The sequence below is a fragment of the Amblyomma americanum genome, chromosome 1 (genome assembly GCF_052857255.1).
Source record: "Amblyomma americanum isolate KBUSLIRL-KWMA chromosome 1, ASM5285725v1, whole genome shotgun sequence".
Taxonomy (NCBI): Eukaryota; Metazoa; Arthropoda; class Arachnida; order Ixodida; family Ixodidae; genus Amblyomma; species Amblyomma americanum.
In genome coordinates, this window is record NC_135497.1 from 75,772,807 (window position 1) to 75,793,119 (window position 20,313).

Consider the following 20,313-nt stretch of genomic DNA (forward strand, 5'->3'; position numbering starts at 1 on the left):
TTGCCTTGAGTAATTTATACGAACGGCATAGGCACAATAATGAAATCCGGGAGTATATGTGAACCAGCCACAGTACTAGAATGAAGGTTACAGGGCAAGACAGCCCTGGAACCTGCATTCACGTATGCCGACAGTCACAGATGCAGACACCCAATGCTGACTTCGCAATGTATGAAATAAAATGCACTTACGCCCATGACGAATGATCCAATGATAAAACTAAGGCAACAACGATGCAACGACAAGTCGACTGCCCCGTCACAGCAGCACCAAGTGCCAGGCAAGCCCACCTACGGCGTTCGAAATCAGCAGCGACAACTGAGCCACCTGGCTGGCTCACCCTTATTCTATGGGAAAATAGGGCTCTGGCTGACTACCGACGATACGTAAACGGGGCCGTTCTAAGCGGCGTGTGGCCACAAGCGAGACACGAGCAGGGGGCGCTCACCTTCTAAGCCTAATAATGCAGTTTACACCAACAAATTTGAAAACTTCTAACAGCTGCTGATCACGAGAAATCTGAGAACACTGAAACAGTGAACTCTTCCGTCCAATCCTGCATGCAGAGAAACAGAAGAAAGAATGCACAATGCAGGGAGCTCCGTCTACCTTAACTTTCAATTTCATCCCATAAATGCCGATGAGGGCAAGCACTCAATCGCTGTAAAGTAAAAATATTTCGAAGTACTCAAAAGGTTTAATAACGGCTCATACAGGCAATTCAAATGAGTGTGCTTACAGCTGGGGGTATGATAACCAAAACCAATATAAAACCAAGCTGTAGTAGTAGTCGATATTTTAACACGAACGCATGTTTCTTCCAGACATTTTTCATAAACTTGCTTAGCTTTCAGCAACTCCGGTGATGTGCATAATTCCAAATAAGCGAAGCAGAAGCAGGATATGACAAGCCTAGAAAACGCACCGCTTATATTAGGCCTAGAATTAGTTACGTATAATTACACACCCCTGATACCGCATAAACTAATACATCAGCACCTAAACATTCAGAATTACATACACAGTCGCCACAAAGTCTGCAGTGCAACGGTGACACCCGAAACATTTGCGCTAGGCCTCGATGATCACACGACGACGACGCTACAAAAATGATACCAACCTGCCCAGGCACATTTTTCTCTTCCGACAGCGTTGTCTCCATTACCGTGTCCAGAACTCCAAACTCCAGAATCTCAGGTAAAAACCGAACCGAAGCACAAGCTAAGTATATCCTCTGTAAACACAACAATGTAATCGGTCGCACAAAGACGGAAGTGTGTAACGTGGTGAAACAACGGAAATGGCGGCCTCTGGCGGCCTTTTTCAGGATGCGCCCCTATTGCTCCGTATCTTCTTGCTCCTTGGGGAGCGTAGGAAAGGGCCGCTAGAGAGGTCACGGTGGTAGCTCGACCAGTCTCGGCGCTTCAGATAAAGGTCAGCCGAGGCGGAAAATTCAAAACCCTTCTAAGCACTCCGGGCGTTCCTTCTCTCTCAAGCTCTCCTGCAGCCGCCTAACCCAGAAACTTTTTCCTTACATCTTGGGAGTTGTACCGGTTTCACCCCATCATACCTTAGATTTTCGCCATCCACGCGATCCCCGAGCCGCACTTTATTGTACATTAAGCGGGGAGATTTTGCAACTAATCCAAGCCCACCAAGGATCCCTTCAGTAAACCACAACAGCAATGTGATATTTACATCACTTTATTTATGTACATTTCTGGGTAAAAAAATATCAGCACATGTTCCATTGGAATGAAGACTTCAAATTATAACAGACAAAAACAAAACAACAGGGAAAGATGACAAGACACCCAACTGAAATAAATACCTCACTAGCACTTGCCAACCCCACTAAATATTCGTCTCCATTATATACACACCATAGCTCATCTTTGCCATGTTTAAATAGACATTCAATAGAAAATGCAAAAATTTGTTTCTGATAACTTTTATCCATGAAAATAAAAAAACAGCCATTTGCACACACACAAACACATGCGCACATGAATGCAAAAGAAAGCAAAGCTTCAAGGCAAACAATGCATTATTATAACTATTACACCTTAAACGATTTTAAGGCAAACCAATGGTACCATGCAATCAAGTGAACAATAATGCACACCAGCAAACTGCAGCTTGCAGAATTTTTTTTTTTTTCCAGCTTATGACAAAATGGTCACTCATAATCAAATGGACAACCAATCAAAATTCAAGGGCAGAGCAGAATCAGGTGGCATTCCAAACGTCCTAGAGCAGCAGCTTCCAGGTCTGCCTCATATCAGATGATGTGCTATGTCATCATGTCCAACGTTGAAGGTCCTTTCAAGGAATCGTTGATGTCCCTCCGGAAGACAGACAAGTTCTGTGTAAACCTGAAATATAAGAAGGAAAATTGTAGTCTATCTCATCGCAGAGAGTAGGCTTAAGCATGAAATGCATTGCTGGTAAGGCGTATTGCATTCCAAGTCAGCTCATAGACAGTGGCAGGCATAAGCATGGTTTATTGCTGAATGCGCCACATCCTCACCCACTTCTGCGCCTAGAGCTATGCAGTGAGCCTTGTCTGCATTCGCGGCTTGAGGAGCCTCCGCGATCAGACACTTTTCTTAGCTGGACAGTATGCCCCCTTTCCTTTGCCACTTTTTGCACTGCCGCATTCAGCTACTTCTTGTTTTTTGTGCTGGGCAGGGTGCTCAGCGTCCCTTGCTACTTTCATTGTTTAATGTGCCATACATAGCACTTGCCCACTCTTCACTGGCCTCAGCGACATACGAGGAGGTGCTGGTAAGTCTTGAGCTTCACCCTGATCCAAATGAACAATGACAACTTTCGGTACTTTAATACAGAGCCTATCATCACAGAACGTTCTGGGCTGAATTCTGGGCTGAAAGGCGCCGCTTCATACACCCTAGTGAAATCAGCCAACTGCATAGCAGAAACCCTAAACGTTTCGTGAGAGCGCATAGGTTTCCTACCTGATGTGCTAGTTACGACGATGGTTCCTGCAAAGCGAGTTCCCGAATGCCTCAATGCTGATCAGAAGAATGAACGTGTGGCCAATTCTCAAGCATACTGAGGTAGGAGAGCAACTTTTTTTGTGAGTAAGCTTCTCACACTGGATGAGACAGGGCTATTTATTTCTGTACACCACCGAAATCAAAGAGCAGTCAAAGGAGTGGAGAGACTTGGGATCGCCCCAGCCAAAGAAATCCCAACCAAAAAGGTCACTGCCAAGTGATAGCATCTGTGCTTAGCGAGAGGAATCAGAACATATTTGTGGATTATCTAGACGTGGGTGCCATGGACACAGCAGCCTATTGTACTTCAATGTTGCACAAAGTCAGGCAGAAGCTGATCAAGAAACATCGGAAAAAGCTGCTAAAGGGAGTGCTGTTTTTTGCACGACAATGCCCACACACACAAAGGTTCCATAATTGTTCAAAAAGTGGCCAATACCAAATTTCAAAGAGCGCAACATCTACCTTAATCTCCTAATTTAGCTCCCAGCGACACTGATCAATTTGCGAGTCTCAATAAACATTTCAAGGGCACGGATTTTTTTGCCCATGAATATGTCGTAGCTGCTGCAAATGGGTGGTTTGATGCACAACCAGTCCTTTTTCCTGAAGGGCAGGTCAGACGTCAAAAGTGCATTCATCTTTAAAAAGAATATGTTGCATAACGGGTAAGTTTCACTCCTGTACCATTAATTGTTCTCAGTAAAGCTCAGTACTTATCAGCACCCCCTCGTAGGTAGCCCTTTCTACCTCATGACTCAACTGGTTCAACAGCATAGCCAGTGCGCCAGCCTGGAAACAAATAATTAGAAATGCAAAATGAACAGATGAAATATCAGGAAGAGGACGATTTTCAACGCACACCTCGAGAAGCTCCCAGTCAGAAAACAATGTATGTGAGGTTATAGAGATGGCTGAGTGGTTTAAAGGGCCCCAGAAAGGAGCTTTGAATAAAGTTGCGATATGTCTGGGATGTTAAAGGATGCCGCTTCATAATTATCCTCCAACAAGAATTTTTTTAATGCGTTTTGTGAAGCCGAGTTATATGCAGAAGAAATTTGAACTTCCATATCTTCGTGCCTTTCTCTCTCCTCTCACATGCCAAAACGGCAGCGCTCTTTCGCCGGCCTCGCCCACTCGGCCCCTCCCCTACCTCCGCCTGCTACGGCGCGCGCGTAGTGGCGCGTGACATCTGAAAAGAATTGGGCGCTGTGAACCAATGATAACCCCCGGCTGCTGACGTCAATAGCACGATGTGACGTTTTATGCCAGGTTTTCACCCGAAAGACCGGCACCGTACGTCGCCGCGAGGTGCAAAAGCGGGAATTTTTAAAAATGTATTGTAAATTTCCTACTTGCTTTTAAGGTCTCGTACCCGGCATGGACGCTCGGTGGCGTGTACTCTACATAGTGCATGTATTTTTAAGCCAAACTCAAACACCCCTTTCTGTGACCCTTTAAGGCATCGGAAAAAGAAGCTGCTCTGTTTGCACCGCTGCTGGTTTGAATCCGACTTGCAGCTACAAGTATGGCAAGTCTTTTACCACTGCCTTCTATTCAGATGGAAAAGTTCGGAAAGGTTCAGATAATTTCGGAGTCATGTTTTTAAGGTTCGGATAATGCTCACCAGAGTCTGTCAAGAATTGGAGTTAAAAGCACTCCATACTTAAGAACACCAGGTAGAAGTGGCGGTTGTAGATATAATGTTTACTTGAAATGCAACATATTCAAAACCTACCTGTCCCTGTTCTTTGTGAGCAAGTTGCGTTCGATGCCATCCATGAGCGAGTCAAACCACTGTGACATTGTGGCTTGTTTTTCAACTGGCTGGCTGCTCACTAGGCTCTGGCGTAACTGGCCGAAGTATTCTTCGTTGAGCAGAATTAGCCCCAGCAGGGGTCGTGACATAGACCACTGGTTCCGGCAGTCCTCAAACATGATTATGTTCAAGATAGTACTCAGCATCTGAAAGAAAATCATTTCCATTGAACAAATGCACTCCATATCTGTGACTGTGCATTATGCCCTTATATTAGTCACTGCAGCTGCTTGCAAAACAAAACCGGTCATTTCCGAGGCCAGCATTCTCTTGGGCTTAATTACGCACCTTTCATTATACAATGCATCGTATGCGGCATTCCTCTGAGCTTAGCTGAAGGCTCCAACCAAGCGTTACTGACCTATTGCCAGCACAAGTAGCCCAGAATTTCTCCCAGGTTAACTAACTGTACCAAGCAAGCATCATTTACATGCAACTCCCAACAGCCTGGAGTTCCTGACCTTCAACCAGGTATGCTGAGCCCACACCAATGGCACACTGCAAGCCCAGGCAGCCTGGCAGTCTCAAAGCTATGCAGGATCTGCACTGCACCTGCCTAGCTAAAGTGTCTGTTTCGATGTCCTCAGATATTCGAGTAAGTATGCACAAACACTTTCACTTGGGTGCCCCTATTTTAACCTGCTCAGAAGGCATCATGGAAGTGGCGGAACCTATGTACACACAGCGTCAAAAGTTGATGGAAGGCAGTTCTGTCGAAAAAAGATTTGTATCTGTGTATACGAGGCATATTGCTTGATATTTAATGTTTCACTAGGCAATCCACAGAACCACAACTTGGCTGCATTATCTATTCCAGGATGCATAGAAACAAAGAGATGAAATTAATTTTTTTTGCTAATATTGCCTTCCATAAATTTGACTGCAGGTGTACTAGCTTTCTTTATCTTTATTTAAAAGCGGCCCTGAACCACATAACAAAGCTCCCATTTTTCAGTTTCAAAGGGTCTCACTAAGGCATCCTGCCCTGCCCTGGTGCTGCTAAAAATATCCGACAATTTTATTCAAAGATGTTGGCAGTAGCCACTAGAGTCAATATGAAAATGAGTCACATGCTTGGTTCAAAGCACCACTTGTGCATTTAATGTGGTCCAGCCACAAAAAGCCCGTATTGTAAGTGATACTGACAGAACACAGTTGCTCATGCTTGAACACGTGCAAGAACAGGTGGCATCACAGCACAAACAAAGCTTCCAATGTTGGGCCAATCCTGACATCGCACAGCATCTTTTTATCTTTTCAATGATGTAGTCACAAGCATGCTTTCCTCTCCAAAACTAATTATGAGCATAAAAGGATTTTTCTGTCAAGTAGATGAAATGGCATAGGATCTGTATAGGGTAATAAACTGTGGATATAGCAGTCATCTGCAGCCAGTAAACGATGTCAAAGGATCAGCTCAGGGCCTTCTGGATATTGCAAGCACAAGCAGAGCTATCACAATTAGCAAATACTACTTGCCAGTACCTACACAGCTTGTTTTGCCGATAACAACTAAGGACTAATTGCAGGTGACCTGCAACGAAACTCTCAGTACTTGTACTTCTTGCAAATTTTTACAGAACTTTGAGAACATGGTGGGCCAACGAACATTTTCAATGTATTTTGACATGCCTGACCAGAATGACACTTTTGTGCATTTGGACTTCTTATTCTCTCCTAAGGCATTCCTTATGGGAAGAAACAACATGTTACCACACTTGGTGTCAGGAACAAGCATTGACATAAGTCAATGACTATATTAAACAAAGGGTAAAATCAATGCTAAAGAATGCCGCATCACAGCACATGGCGAAAATAGGCTGTGAATGGCAAAAATAAAGTGGTTTCTGGCTGCTGTCTGGCAACCTTCTTGGCTATATCTGCTACATATCTGGTCCCCATTAAGTCAGTAGACTCCTACAAATATCTCGGCATCCACTTAAGTAAAGATTTCATCTGGTCTCATCGCGTTCACCACGTCACTAGTTCAGGTAACCAAGTTTTAGGATACTTGCGCATAACATTATCTATCTTAGCCTCCCATTCCATAAAACTGCTAGCTTACTTAACATTTCTACGGTCAAAATTAAACTTAGTATGTACCACATATGATCCTCACTTTGCTAACCTCGTTGGCATGCTCGAATCTGTTCAGGACCCCACTGCCAGATTCACTTGTTCTCCCTATTTGTTCTCCCACTAGTATTTTCACAATAAAGATTCAGCTTCATGTTCCTACATTGGCCTGTCATAGCAAAATTGCCCGTCTTTCCTTATATCATAAATTCTATCACACCTTTAAACTCGAAGCGACACCTATCACAGGTGCTCATCGAATTTCCCAGAACAGTCACCTTAATGCCGCACACCCCGTGAAAACCCAGACCAAAACATATCGCCAGTCTTTTTTCCTCAAAACAGCCTGAGACTGGAACGACCTTCCATCCGAAGTGGCTACCATCACCTACTTCAGTCACTTCAAAACCGCCACTGAAGATCATTTGCATTCACGTTAATATTTGCTTGTTTGCGCACCCCTCATGTAATGTCCCTTGTGGGCCTTTGAGGAATGAATGAAAATAAATAAATAAAACACAATGTGAGCAGATGTGCTTTGCTTGCTGGTTGCACAGCATCGCATATGATGGTGCTTTCAGCACGTCATAATGCCTGTACTAAGGTATTTAATGCAGTCGGGGCGAAAAGTTCGGCTAGTGGTTTCCTTGCATCATAAAAAAACGCACTACAGACGAGGACAAAGAAAAAACAAAACAGGTGTGCATGTCCTCTCTTGTTCTTTCTTTGTCCTTGTCTGTAACATTAGATTCATACTTGACAGCGCAAAAAAACGAGGACAAAAGCGAACGAGGAGACACAACACAAGCGCAGACTATCAACTGAACTTTTATTCACTGAAAGGAAGCTTTTTAGGCGTGATAAAACACAAAAACAACAAAAGGAACCGCCACAATCGATGTCCTCGTTTTTTTGCGCTGTCAAGTATGAATCCACACCAACTAGCCCAACTTTCTGTTCTTATTAACATTAGATTGTTTTTTTATGATCCAAGGTATTTAATATTTGAATTTGATCAAGAAACCAAACTCCTGGCATTGGTGGTGTAACCAGAAGTGAATGGATAGTCATTAACCAGTAGTAGTGAGTGGATAGTCATTTGTTTCATCATTGTATGGAGGATTAGATGGCAGCCAAGAGCAGCCATGCAATGCACAAATAAATGAAGCACTATGATCCCAATGGGGAGGCATCACTTGGCTACAGACAGGGTTGTCATCGTCATGGAAGCAAACAGGCAAATATGGAATGCTAGTGTCCACTATGTGTTTCAATCTACCTTTTGTGCAACTGATCTGTGCAAGAACAAAATCTAAGCAGCAGCTGATGGAAACACTGTGATAGCAAGCACATGGGAAATGATAACAACGACGCTACCGTTGCCAAGTGTTCACGAGAAGTTAACAGGAACTTCCATGTGAACGATAGAGACTGCTTCACAATGAGCTGACAAGACAGCAAAAAGGGTTGCGTGCATCTATTGCTGAGCAAAAAAATGCCAAGTGTGCAACAGTGGCAGGATAGCAGATGACACAAAGGCAAGAATCATTGGGAGGTAATCGGCCAATTTCTTCCCTGCCCTACATCGACCTAATGCTTCACAAGCCACACTGACCAGCAGCCATCAATGCCTTCACTTCGCTCAGCTTACAGATGAGCTGCCATGGCTGCCCAGCTTCCTCAGATTTGTAGCTGCTGATTTCGATATCTGCTGCTCACTTTCTTAAGCATCTTTTGTGAACAGCTCTGCACAGCTAAAGGTGTGCCTACAGATAATGCTCCAAGACCGAGTATTTACTCTGCAATGTGAATTTCCCTCAAAAATTTACTGATCATGGCGACAGGATGTCAGCAGTACTTAGTGCCAACACCATTGTAGGTCTTCAACCATGTACCAGATTGTAATTCTTTACAAAGCGTGAGAATATTGCAAGGAGTGCAAATGCATGCAATCACTTTCATGCGAAATGCTTGATAGCCGAGGTAGATGTAGTGGCTCTTCTTGCTCATTGTATTCACACCCTGCAATGTGACCAAGTTGTTCTCATCCCTTTAGCCAAAAATATTCAACACTTACTTGAATTAGATAAAACGGCCTAATTTGCGGTCCACAAGCAGTGCGACAAGTGCTATCATCCACACTCAGCCATGAATGGCAGCCACCCAACTGATAACACAGAGCACCGGCTCTTCCCATTTTAGCATATGTGTACTATGAAGTTGACAATCGTAGATTTTAGGCGACTGCTGCCGGAGGTATACAGAACACCACTTGCATTCGTTAAAATTGCTCAATTTGCCATCCACAATCATCAATGTACACAAACTACACAGATTCATTAAGTTCACTCATCACAGAAGGGGGCTGGCTTTGACTAAAATGTACTAACCTGTCAAGTGTTTGACAAGCAAAAGATGGATGGGCTTCATTAGTATGCACAATTAGAAAAGTGAAATAGAAAATGGAACCCTTCAAAAACTGAGTCAAGGACAGCAGTTTGTTCGCCCATATTTTGAAGTTTCTTCAGTAAATAACTCCCATCCATGTACACCAATTTCTGCATTCTTTTTGCACCTGCATCCCCGCAACAATAATTCACCTGAAACATGACTGGCATTACTTCATAAAGTGCTGCAGGGCCCCTTTAAAACCCAACACGAATCTCTTGTCTCTACCCTCCTTAGAAATGCATTTCCAAAAGAAAATATAAAAATCCCCATTCCGTTCCAAATTTCCATAAATTATGCAGTAGTAGAAGATATATTTTTAAACCACGAACATGTGCAGGTAATGGTATAAGCAAACAAGCATGGCCTTTCCATCAACATTCGCTACATGGCAACAGTAAGCTCATGCATATAAAACCCTAAAAAACGAGCTTCTCATGTGCAAGTGTTCACACTGTAATGTATAATTTTGCTTTTTAGCATAAACAAATTTCAAATAATTATAACTTTGGGTAGCCTAGAGGCATTCAAATATTACAGTCAGCACGAGTTGTCTGTACAGTAAAAAAAAAAAGGCAAAAAGAATTTGTATACCTGTTGCAAAATTTCAGGATGCAGTTCCAAGACGCGAAGGCAAGGCTCAGGAGGTCCTTTTGTACTCCCCTTGGACAAACGACGAAACAGGAAGCTCACCATGTGGTCCAAGGTGGCACAGCAACCAGTGCACACCATTGTGTCTGCAATGACACCAAGCCCCAATGTCGACATGAAATCTGAAAGTTCTTGGAAAATAAGTGCTCTCTTTCCCCAGACTGCACATGTAGAAGGTGGCAGTAGTGATGTTAAGGGGGGACATTGGTCTTAGACCTATTTTCCTTTTTTTTAGTCCAATCCTAATGAAACTGAATCACATTGCACAGTTTTTTATACTGATTTCAAATATGAATTTGCTTTTTAATTAATTCATTAGCTCCTAAGATAATCAATTTTAATTAGTCATTTATTAGTACCTCAGTACAAGAAAAATGGCTCAATAAAAAACAATTTTTAACCCATGGCTGCATAGTATGGTGAGTAAAGAGTGCAATAATCAAAGCAGTTTTTTCATTTTGCCCTCATTAGTATTTTTACAGCACTTCGAATAGCAGCATTGAAAGTGTGAATATCGTGCATCGATAAACTTTGCAAAATTATAAATTCTTGAAGTGTGATTGAACAGTTGTGCTTCGATTATTGCATACATTGTGCCTTCAGCTTCCCTTAGCAAACAGTATGACAAGTCTATTTGTCCTAGACGTTGAGATATTGACGTACTAAGACAGCCAGGTGTCCAATATTTTCATGGTGTTAAATCGCCTCCTCCTGAACAAATTTAGCCCACACAGTGATCCAAATTTAATATTATGGTCAAAATACCGATTTCCTGGAGGAGAAAACTGGTAGAGTTGAAGAATGATAGCTAGAGGCTCCAAAAATGTCGTTTTTAAAAAATGAATTTTTGGACCGTTTTTTGGTCCCTAAGACCAGTGTCCCCCCTTAAGGGCAAGTGGGATTAGCCTTACATTGAACACGTCACCATGCAGTATTTTAACTAAAATTAACCAAATGAGCTAACGAAAAACTAAAAACAGAATTGAAAAGAGGACCTCAAGCTCACAAATACTACAGAAGTATTGCTGAGGAGCACCATCTCTTAAATATTTAGTAATATGCATGTAATAAACTGCAATTACGGCTTTCTCACAAGTCTCTATGCATCTGCATTTTGGATCGTAAAACTCTCACAGCAAGACCTCGTGCCACCACTAAAACCAGCCAATAACTGACCAAAACGGTCATGATATTGGGGTAAAAGTGAAGGGTTTGAGCCTTACACCAACAGAATCGGTATGATATTGCCGATCAAATAACGAATTATACCTCGGCACAGACAACTGACAAAACCTAGATGACACTTTGCAGTGAAATTTCGACCCTACTGATGTGTCCCACCACGTGACTAAATATCGATATGAATAACATAGCTGTAGTTAAGCGCCTATTTTAATCCTTTAAATAGCCCTTATTATATTTGATTACCATTTATGCTTTCATCAACAACTTTTTTATTTTAATAAATTTAACGCTGAAGAGTGATCCACTGCCATAATGTCAACAAATAAAACAGCAGATAATCAGCAGCCTATATATCATGGCCTCATGCATCAGCACAATTTTATGCGCGCAAGCACAAAAAAACCATAGAAGCTTGTATGCATTAGCAAAGAAGAAATGCAACAATTCTGCATTGTCCGACGAAAAACTGCGTTCGTCTTTTGGATGAGATCTGATTTGTTTCAGGCTTCTAGGCTCTTGCCAGTGTGCCATCGCCGTCACGCTCAGTTTCCAGAATTAGGACACATAAAAACAAGTGCTTCTGTTGACCGAAAAATTGCCAAAAATATCTAACAGGGTTTCTAATGCAACAATTGTGAACTCATACTGTGGACACCAAGCTTCTTAAGCAGCAAAATATTGGGGATGGGGACCTTAATCAGTTGGTGGCAACTCTGCTGTTTATAGACACCAAATTTCTGCTTGCATGTTTTCTTTTTTAAAATGGTGCATTAGGCATTAGCATATGCAGACCACCCCTTGGTATTACCCAATGACCGCTCAATAATTTATAATTGAATTTCTTCTTGATGCTGTTTCGGTTTCATAGGCACTTTTAGAATAAAGTATGTACATGTACGTGCACTAAACAAGCATTTTACAGGACCTTGTGCTGGTTGTCATCTCTGCACTTTTAGTTCAGCATATGCAAATGCAGACTAAACGATATTGGATTGAATTTTTAGCCTAGTGGCGCCATCTGGTTTTTGGAGAGAGAGCCACTTTAGTCAACAAACTGATGCTGCTATTTATGCCTATAAGTGGCAGAATAGACACTCTGAATAAAAAAATGAAGCAAATTTATCACTCACATTTTGACATAGGCCAGATGAGACAAAGTGCAAGCCTGATGCCCTATTTATAGACAGTGAACGTACTGAAAAACGCAGTAACGATAACTTCTCTTCAAAGCGAGGGGCCCTGTTTCGAAGTGCATAGACATGTTGGAAACAATATTTTAGCGTACGCAAGAGCCATGCGTACTAAACTCTAGAAATAGCATACGTTGAGGCTTACTCCTAAGCACGCAATTTAGCGTATGCTATAGTAAAACTGCCTAGTTTCAAGGACTGAATGATGGCTGCGACATGTAAGAGGTGTTTAGGCCATGCGAGGCATGAAAAAAACTGCTGTATAGTCCCTCGTACATAGTTTTAGTTCACTGCAACCCTTAAACAAGCCTGCTTCAAGAGCTGGAATCACAACAAATGACAGATCAGCGGATATGTTGAGCTTTTTTTACCTCACATGACCCAAACACTTCCTAGACGTCACAGCCATCATTTGGTTGACGAAACCAAAACAGCATGAGAGATTCAATTATAGATAATTTAGCAATCATAGCAGAATAACATGTGGTGGTTCATGCATTGTCTTATGCACCATTACAGAGAAAGAAAACATGCAACTATAATGAGGTGTCTATAGTCCTTTAACACCATTATACGTACATCGATAATACTGTACCAAACTCGAGTCTAGTTGAGCAGAGCCTATCTTTCCCTCTGCAGACACTACATCAGGAACAGAGATGCACATAGAAGCTACTTCAAAAGCTGCTGGTTCATCTCCAGTGACCACATCAAAATTATGTGTAGGGTTACACTACGTACGCAGGAGTGACTTCCAGTCTGCAGGAGATTTTTCAGTTGAGAAAAAGATATGGAAGATTGCTGGTGCACTAAATCATTATGAAAAATTGCATGTACTGCACAATTCCGTGCGTTTGTAAGCGAGTTTACTTTCCAAAGCCTCATGCAGTACATCGGCAGCACAGCATTACTAAGAAACAGAGGCTACGCGAGTTCCCTCTGGTCCTTCCCTTGCCCCAAGAACGTTTCCAACTGCTTTACCTCAACAATGCTTTCCTCAATATTTTCAATTTCTGCTCAGTTAGACTCAAAAGCCCTGCCCACAAAAGGATTGAAGCACCCACCAAGGGCTGTCAGCCCTTCCGAAACAGATGACAGAATGTAGAGAAACACTTGCGGCTCCAGGTTGCTCAAAAAGTGCATATGGTCCTGTGCCAGGCACTCGAGCAGAACATAGTAGGCCTGGCTCAGCTTGGGGTAGTCCTGAAACGGCAAACGCAACATTCAAGAACAGTGGGCTGTCACAGTAGCTTACCACAGTACAGCAGTGCACACAACACTGAGGTGGTTTGCACACACCGTGCAAATTGAACAAACATTCCAATTATGAATAGAGTGCCCTATATTTGCTTCTATTTTTGTGTACATGTGAGTTAAAGCCTTGCATTCCAGCTCTGAACGCTGGGCTATGCCCAATACAGAAAAATGCACCATGAATTGCCAAGACCCAGCAGGCCACTTCAACTGTAAACAACAGCACAGGAGGTATATGTGGCAGACATTCATGACGATCCGTTGTGCACACATTTCTTTTTACCACACCCCTCCTCCCGCAATTTGTCAACATCGCAGGGGCAGCTTCCGCATTTCACAGGCACTTAGCACAACAACATTTCGACCAGGATAATTATTCGTGGAGGTCAACGAGGGGTGCACCGTTATGTCAGCGTGTGCATGTGGCCAAACAAAAGTGCCAACAAAAAAACCCAACGTGCTCACGTTTGTAGACATCCTACACAGAAATTGGGCTGCCAACTTAAGAGCAACCTCCAGATTTAAAAAATTTTTCCGAGCTTTGTGGTAATGAAAGAAAAATGTTGTTTTAGAGACTTCTCATCTGACATTCCAGTTTCCTCAGAATCCATGAGCAAATCTTCGCCTCCACATAATGCAACCTCACTAGCCCCTTGAGCGCATGTCCTACTTCCGTGTGCATTTCTTGGTGCATTACACAAAATGCATTCACCAAAACCACATCAACATGCCTAGCCAGGCCGCCTTGTTCAGTACAGTGCCATTTATTCAATACAAAAATCTGATCGCATATAGCATGGAATGCTGTCTTGTGTCACCGCTGCACCAAAGCAAGTGCCAGTGTGGGCTCTACCCCCAAGCCATCCCTCATCAGCACTCAGCAAAGACTATATTCTGGCAGATGCGATGAGTATACAATGTGTGTATACTCAGAAATCAGCATATCTATGCATGTAAATTATACCACCAAATGATATTTGCATCATAATTAAAGGGAAGCTGAAGCACTTATCGAAAAAAATGAGTTCCCTGCAGCACTTTATATAGTTTTTAGTCCGCTGAAAAAGAATATCTCATTCAAAAAAGGCGGAAATGAACACAAAAAGCTGTTTTTTAGAAGTAAACGCGCCCCATCGCCTCAGGGCGCTGAGCGAACGCCGCTGTTGCCCGCGATTGGCCTGGTCCGTCATGATGTCATCCAAAAGGATCTCCGGCCAGCACCGACGGTATTGCTGCGTCGCGTGTTGCTTCGGCTGGCTTAAGAACTACGTTTTGGAAATTAAGAATAATTCAAGCAGTGTCAAAAAGTTCCGTCGCTCACCATACGTGTTCAAGCCATCGATCAGCAGCTTCAGAAAATGACAGAGCCGATGACGCCACATAGTGCGCCGGCAGCGAAAGTCAAGTCGCGACATTTTCACGTGCTGGAAACCTCGACTGATACGTATGTTTTGCGTATACATAGGTGGATGCACGTGCACATCTTTTGCGTAGGTGCATGTATAAGTGGCAATAAAAAAAAGGAAATCGCGTCGAAACGTTGTTAAGTACACGCTGCTGGTTGCAGAAAGGCAGGACAACCAACTTTTTGTAACGCCTGTAAACATGATCGAATTTAAATCACCGGCACGCTTACACAAGTCGCACGAGGTAAAGCATTTGTTTGTTCATTTATTTATAGTGATGTGCCTAATTACACTCAAAGGCCTTTTAGAACTACAAAAGAATGCCAAACTGGATGAGTTGGAGTGGGTTCACTGCTGTACTGCAGCACGAAGAGACGACACGACAAAAGAAGCTCTTGTGTGCGCTATTCTTTCGTCGCATGTTCGGGCTATGGTTCAACCACAAAACTTCTGCACTTACCCCCATACATATTTTTTTTTTTTTTTGCATGCTGAATACGCTTTTGAACAATAATTATGGCTGCATTTCGGAGCTCGCAGAGCAGCTCATCAAAACTAGTGTGCTGTGAGGTATATATAGTTGCTGCTGTTGCGTATCGAGATAACCAGCAGAATTACTTGTGGCAGATATGTACGCACCGCGGCTCGACTACTTTGCCATTCTGACTCGAGGACAAATTTCCATGAATTGTGACGCCATTGTCGATCGTCAGTCATGATGAGGCGTTCGTGAATGTAAATGTTCACATTGCTCAAGTAGGTTGATATAATCAGTTTTTTGTTCGATTAAGTGCAGCTGCATATGCTGCGCACTGCTAAAAATTATGAGGATTGCTTGTGCTGCCAGGAGGTGCAAGAAATCAGGAAAAAGTAAAAATGCGCACACTGCGTAACGAGCTCAAAAGAGTTGAAGACTGTGTGCCTCAGTAAGGCAGTGCTGGAAGTGGCTTTAACTCAGCCTGGATGTGAACCATATGGAAAAGGCAAAAAGTTTACAAACAGGTAAGAAAGTAACATAATGAAAATAGAAATATTGATGCAATAAACATATTTTGTGCAGGCAGTTTCGGTATGCTATGTACTGCCAGTTTGCCTGGTAAACGTGGAAGAGGCTGGAGGAGAACAACTGGCGGATGCTACCAAGCTGTGTGCTGAGCACTGTTCGAAAGAAGTGCCAAGCCAAAACTGGTTTATATACAGGCTTCAAGCATTACGCTGAACGCCAGAACTAGACAAAGCAAACGGCACTGGCAGTAAATGGCGTTGTTCACCAAAGTCCGAGCAGCAACAGAGCAAGCAAAACAGGATGGCCGGCAGACTCTCTGTGAATAGCATCACTTCCGCCAGTTCTCCCTTTCTGCCGTCCCCCCACCTGGCACTTCTGGAAGCGACGAGGACGTGTCGGCGGTGGGTTTTTGAGAAGCGATGGCAGCTCTTTTTGTCGACAGAATCGAAAAAAAATTTACACACGATTTCCAAGGTCCCTTCTTCCCAATCACAGCGTTTCATGCAATTTGAAAACTGTTTCAGCTTCCCTTTAAACACAACCACCGACTGACTCACACTAGGCCTAATTAGCTCGCCAGACTGAATCACGCAGATTCTAAAGAAACGAAAGCCAGGAGATGTCGATCGGCCTCCATGTCGATGCATGTGCTGCTCTTGTTTTCTAAGCAAGAGAGAAATGGGCAGCAGCTCGAAAACGCGTGCCAAAACTTTCCTGGACTGAAGGTGGCTCACGCACATGGCAAAAAAAGAACACCATGAAAGTCCTGGTCACGACGTTCGTTTTAATTAGTCCATTTACTGCAAACTTTGAGACATAATGAACGAATGTAAAGTAACAGCTATATTCATTATAAGTGGACTTCAATGAACCGTAACATTTTGAAACAGCGGCGACAACAAAAGCTGTTTGTCTGGACAGCCGACAAATGGCGACAGCCAATTTGAAAGCAGCGAGTCTGGAGCAGTTTGGCGCAATTTTCCCAATTTTTATCAAGACTGCGCAGCTTATCTTGTTTGGCACAGTTTGGCACAAGGGTGATGTCACTGCTTGTTAACTGGGAGTTCTCTACTTGGTGAACTACTATCCGGAGGGGGAATAATTGTGGTGTTAAAGGTAATGTTACTTTCTGTAATAGCATCCTGAGATTGACTGTTGCATACAGCCATCTAGTGACGAGCTCAGCACAGGAACTAAATGTTGGCTCTTGCAGCCTAACTTTCTTGGAGCCATGATCGCTGACGGCTGCGGTTCTCAACGAGCCCTTTACCGCATGTGAAACTGAAGTAATCAATTAACTCCCAAATTAAAAATGAATGAAGCACAATCTTGCCAATATTAAGGCACATTACACATCCAGATGAATATTTGAACAAGGGCTAAGCTTGCATTGCACTCAGAAGTGTCCACCACCTGTTTGTCCCGCTGCTATGAGCTTGAATGGAAAACTGCACAGTATTTCTTCTGCATTTTGCACAACAGATCTTTATTCATAGTTTATATAGCAGCCGAAAGAGCACGACTACACAGGAAGAAAATACAAGAGACGAGCCAGAAATTGTCTCATATTTTCTACGATTCAGAACCACCGAGCACGTCCCAGCCCCTTGATTTTTATTGTCAGCTAACCCTGCAGCAGCGTTGCTTTTGGGGAAGCTCGCCTACTCCATGACCTCAGCCATACCATGGTGCAGATAATGCTATGAGGCATCTGGCCACTCTACTCATGCACTGTGCACTACACCTCTTATTAATGCCCATTACCAATAGTCGCCTGCTATAAATAGCCTAAAAGCATGATATGTAGCCTGCAATAACACACCTACTTGCAGCCTTTCTTTTGTTTATGAAAGTCTGAAGGCACTCTACTCAGCACCTTCCTTCACTACTTTCAGCCTTTGACATTCTTTGCTGCTTTAGCATCCCATTTGCAGCTTCACAGAACTGGTTGTGAATGCAGCACAAAAAAACAGGACAAAGGACAGACAGACTGGACAGGCTCGATAACATTGGTGGACCCAACATGCACAAAATACAGCTGCAACGATTAAATGTACTGCCTAAAGCTATCCCCCCTAATAAGCATGAAGCATGCGCAGATTACTCAAAGGCTATGTAGAAACGAAAGGCTAATAAACAACCAAGCCAAAAAAAAAACGAAATGTCAAAAACACAACTAGGGTGGTCACTTATACGATGTCTTTGTTTTTCCAATAAGGAATGTACACTAGACATTAAATTATTAACAGCCAGCATACACCAGCAGAAGAAGAATCCATTAAAACACACATGGTGACACATAGAGAGACACGTCAATTAACAAAACATGAATGTGATGTCAACAAATCTACTCACCAGTAAGTCAGGCTGAGGTATTGAGAGCAGCAGTTTAACAAAAATCCCCAGTGCATCATCCAATGCAGAGTCTCCATATAGAGAAAAGACGCCTGCAATGTATTCAAAGAGAATTCAGTTCATCAACTACACCTACCAAAATTAGCTTATTTCCTTCCAACACAATTTTCAAAATTCATTCCTGCTGCTCTAGGTACTGATCATATACGCTTTCAAGAGTAAGTAACCTTAATTACATACATCAGTTACTCAAAGCCAATTTAACTTGTAGTTACTTTTCAGCCTCGTGACAATACATTACATTGGAAGTCATACATAAAACATTTCTAATGCACCCTTATTTTCCCCACAGCACAGTTCTCACTGTAAACCTTACTTATACAGATATTGCAGGCATTTATATTGAGTCTCAGATTCTACGTTGCATGAATTTAGCACTGCGTTATACTGTATGCTATAAATGTACCTTAACACGTAGACTCGTGATTATTCAAACTAATAATTTGTAGTTTTGGTTAATTCAAATTTCAGAATTTTGGTTGGCTGGCTATATTTTTTTAATGCATTTTAAAGTCGCTTAATTCGTACCTTGAGTTAATTCAAATTTTTTATCTTGCTCCAACGCTCCCGGCACGCGAAAGAGCGGCAACAGAGGTTGGATACATCAGGTTTGCGGTGCCACGTGAGCTGAAAATTCGGCCCCTTCAACCAGTTAACTCACACGTGGCCCGAAGAGGCACCATGTCAATCAGAGTCCCCCCATCGCCATGTAGTTTAGTTTTCTGAGCTTCTTCACCAGCCCACGACAACTGCGGCTATCGGCCGCGCTTAAGCGAAGCAAGCCCAGTTGCGTGCCGGTTTGAATGCTAATTGGCGCGTCGCTGGTCTTTTTTTTTTTCCTATTCAGAAGGCATAACCCTGTTTGGGCGCAAATGTGCATTACCCTCACTTCTGTCTGCGGGGTCCTGTGCGCCCATAATGCACAGCCATCACAAGCCGTGCGTAAGGAGGCTTCACCACGCAGTGGAGAAGCCTCCTTACATGGACATCACCGCTTGTGAGGAGGCTCCACCGCTACTCATCGCACATGTGAAGGAGGCCGCGGAAAGACCTTACTATTTTGCAGTTCTACATCCTCAACAGTGGGCATGTAGTACAGCACGACGGAATCCCGAAAAATCGTCATTGCTGTGCAGTTTTCCCTTAAAAGCAGACAACTATTGCCTAACTTTTCATCAATTAAATGTGCAAAACTGTTTTTGGAAGTTGTTTTTTTTTTTTTTGTAGCCATTCCAATATTCGACATATGAATAATTCGAACCTTTTTTTCCACTCCTTTGAGATCTTAATGTGGTTTTACTCTACTGCAAAACCAGTGCATTACTGATAATTTTTTCAGCCCAACTTGAGTGAACATATCACTGCCTTTCACCCATATTTTATGTTGTGCTGAAGCTTGTAGCAAAATTTGCATAGAGAAATAGATCCAAAATATTATTTACAAGCATAGATATTCACAAAGCAAATCGCATTTAGTTTTGGATCATATTAGGGTACCCTTCTAATAATTCAAATAATTCTAAGAATATTAATAATAATAATTCAAACAAAAATCTCTGGTCCCTTGAAGTCTGAATTAACGAGTCTACTGTACTGTTATAACTTTTTTCAATGCGATAGAATTAGAAAGGAAAAAACTGTCCGTCAGCGTCTGTGTGAAGCCTCGACCTGTCAACCGTTTAGAGGACTTCATCTGCCGCTTGATAACCGATCCCCTCTCGACGTGTAGGGCCGAGGAAGGAGACACCAGACAAAGAATAATTCAGGAAAAATGAAATTGACTAAGAGGAAAATTACTCGGACAACAACGGGCCAGTGTGCAATATAGACAGCTTCTTAAAGA

General features: G+C 42.7%; 2 protein-coding genes across 8 annotated transcripts in view; both read right to left on the reverse strand.

The window, feature by feature from the left end:
* Positions 1-1,318, reverse strand: part of LOC144113064 (F-box/WD repeat-containing protein lin-23-like) — a 36,575-nt gene extending 35,257 nt beyond the window's left edge. For 2 of the 5 annotated variants that reach the window (XM_077645960.1, XM_077645958.1), the window contains exon 1: positions 1,121-1,300. In XM_077645960.1, the coding sequence (XP_077502086.1) occupies positions 1,121-1,162 (42 nt within the window). In that variant the 5' untranslated portion in view covers positions 1,163-1,300. Of the gene's footprint in view, positions 1-191; positions 273-1,120 lie in introns of those variants that run through there. The other 3 variants (XM_077645957.1, XM_077645961.1, XM_077645959.1) reach the window with 3 other exon arrangements.
* A 370-nt stretch (positions 1,319-1,688) lies between these two features.
* The window catches only part of Ranbp16 (Ran-binding protein 16), a 60,490-nt gene continuing 41,865 nt past the window's right edge, over positions 1,689-20,313 (reverse strand). For all 3 annotated transcript variants that reach the window (XM_077645964.1, XM_077645963.1, XM_077645962.1), the window contains 5 exons: positions 18,411-18,502; positions 13,454-13,592; positions 9,958-10,100; positions 4,759-4,985; positions 1,689-2,375 (listed from right to left, as the gene is read on the reverse strand). In XM_077645964.1, coding sequence (XP_077502090.1) covers positions 2,294-2,375; positions 4,759-4,985; positions 9,958-10,100; positions 13,454-13,592; positions 18,411-18,502 — 683 coding nt within the window. In that variant the 3' untranslated portion in view covers positions 1,689-2,293. The remainder of the gene's footprint in view (positions 2,376-4,758; positions 4,986-9,957; positions 10,101-13,453; positions 13,593-18,410; positions 18,503-20,313) is intronic.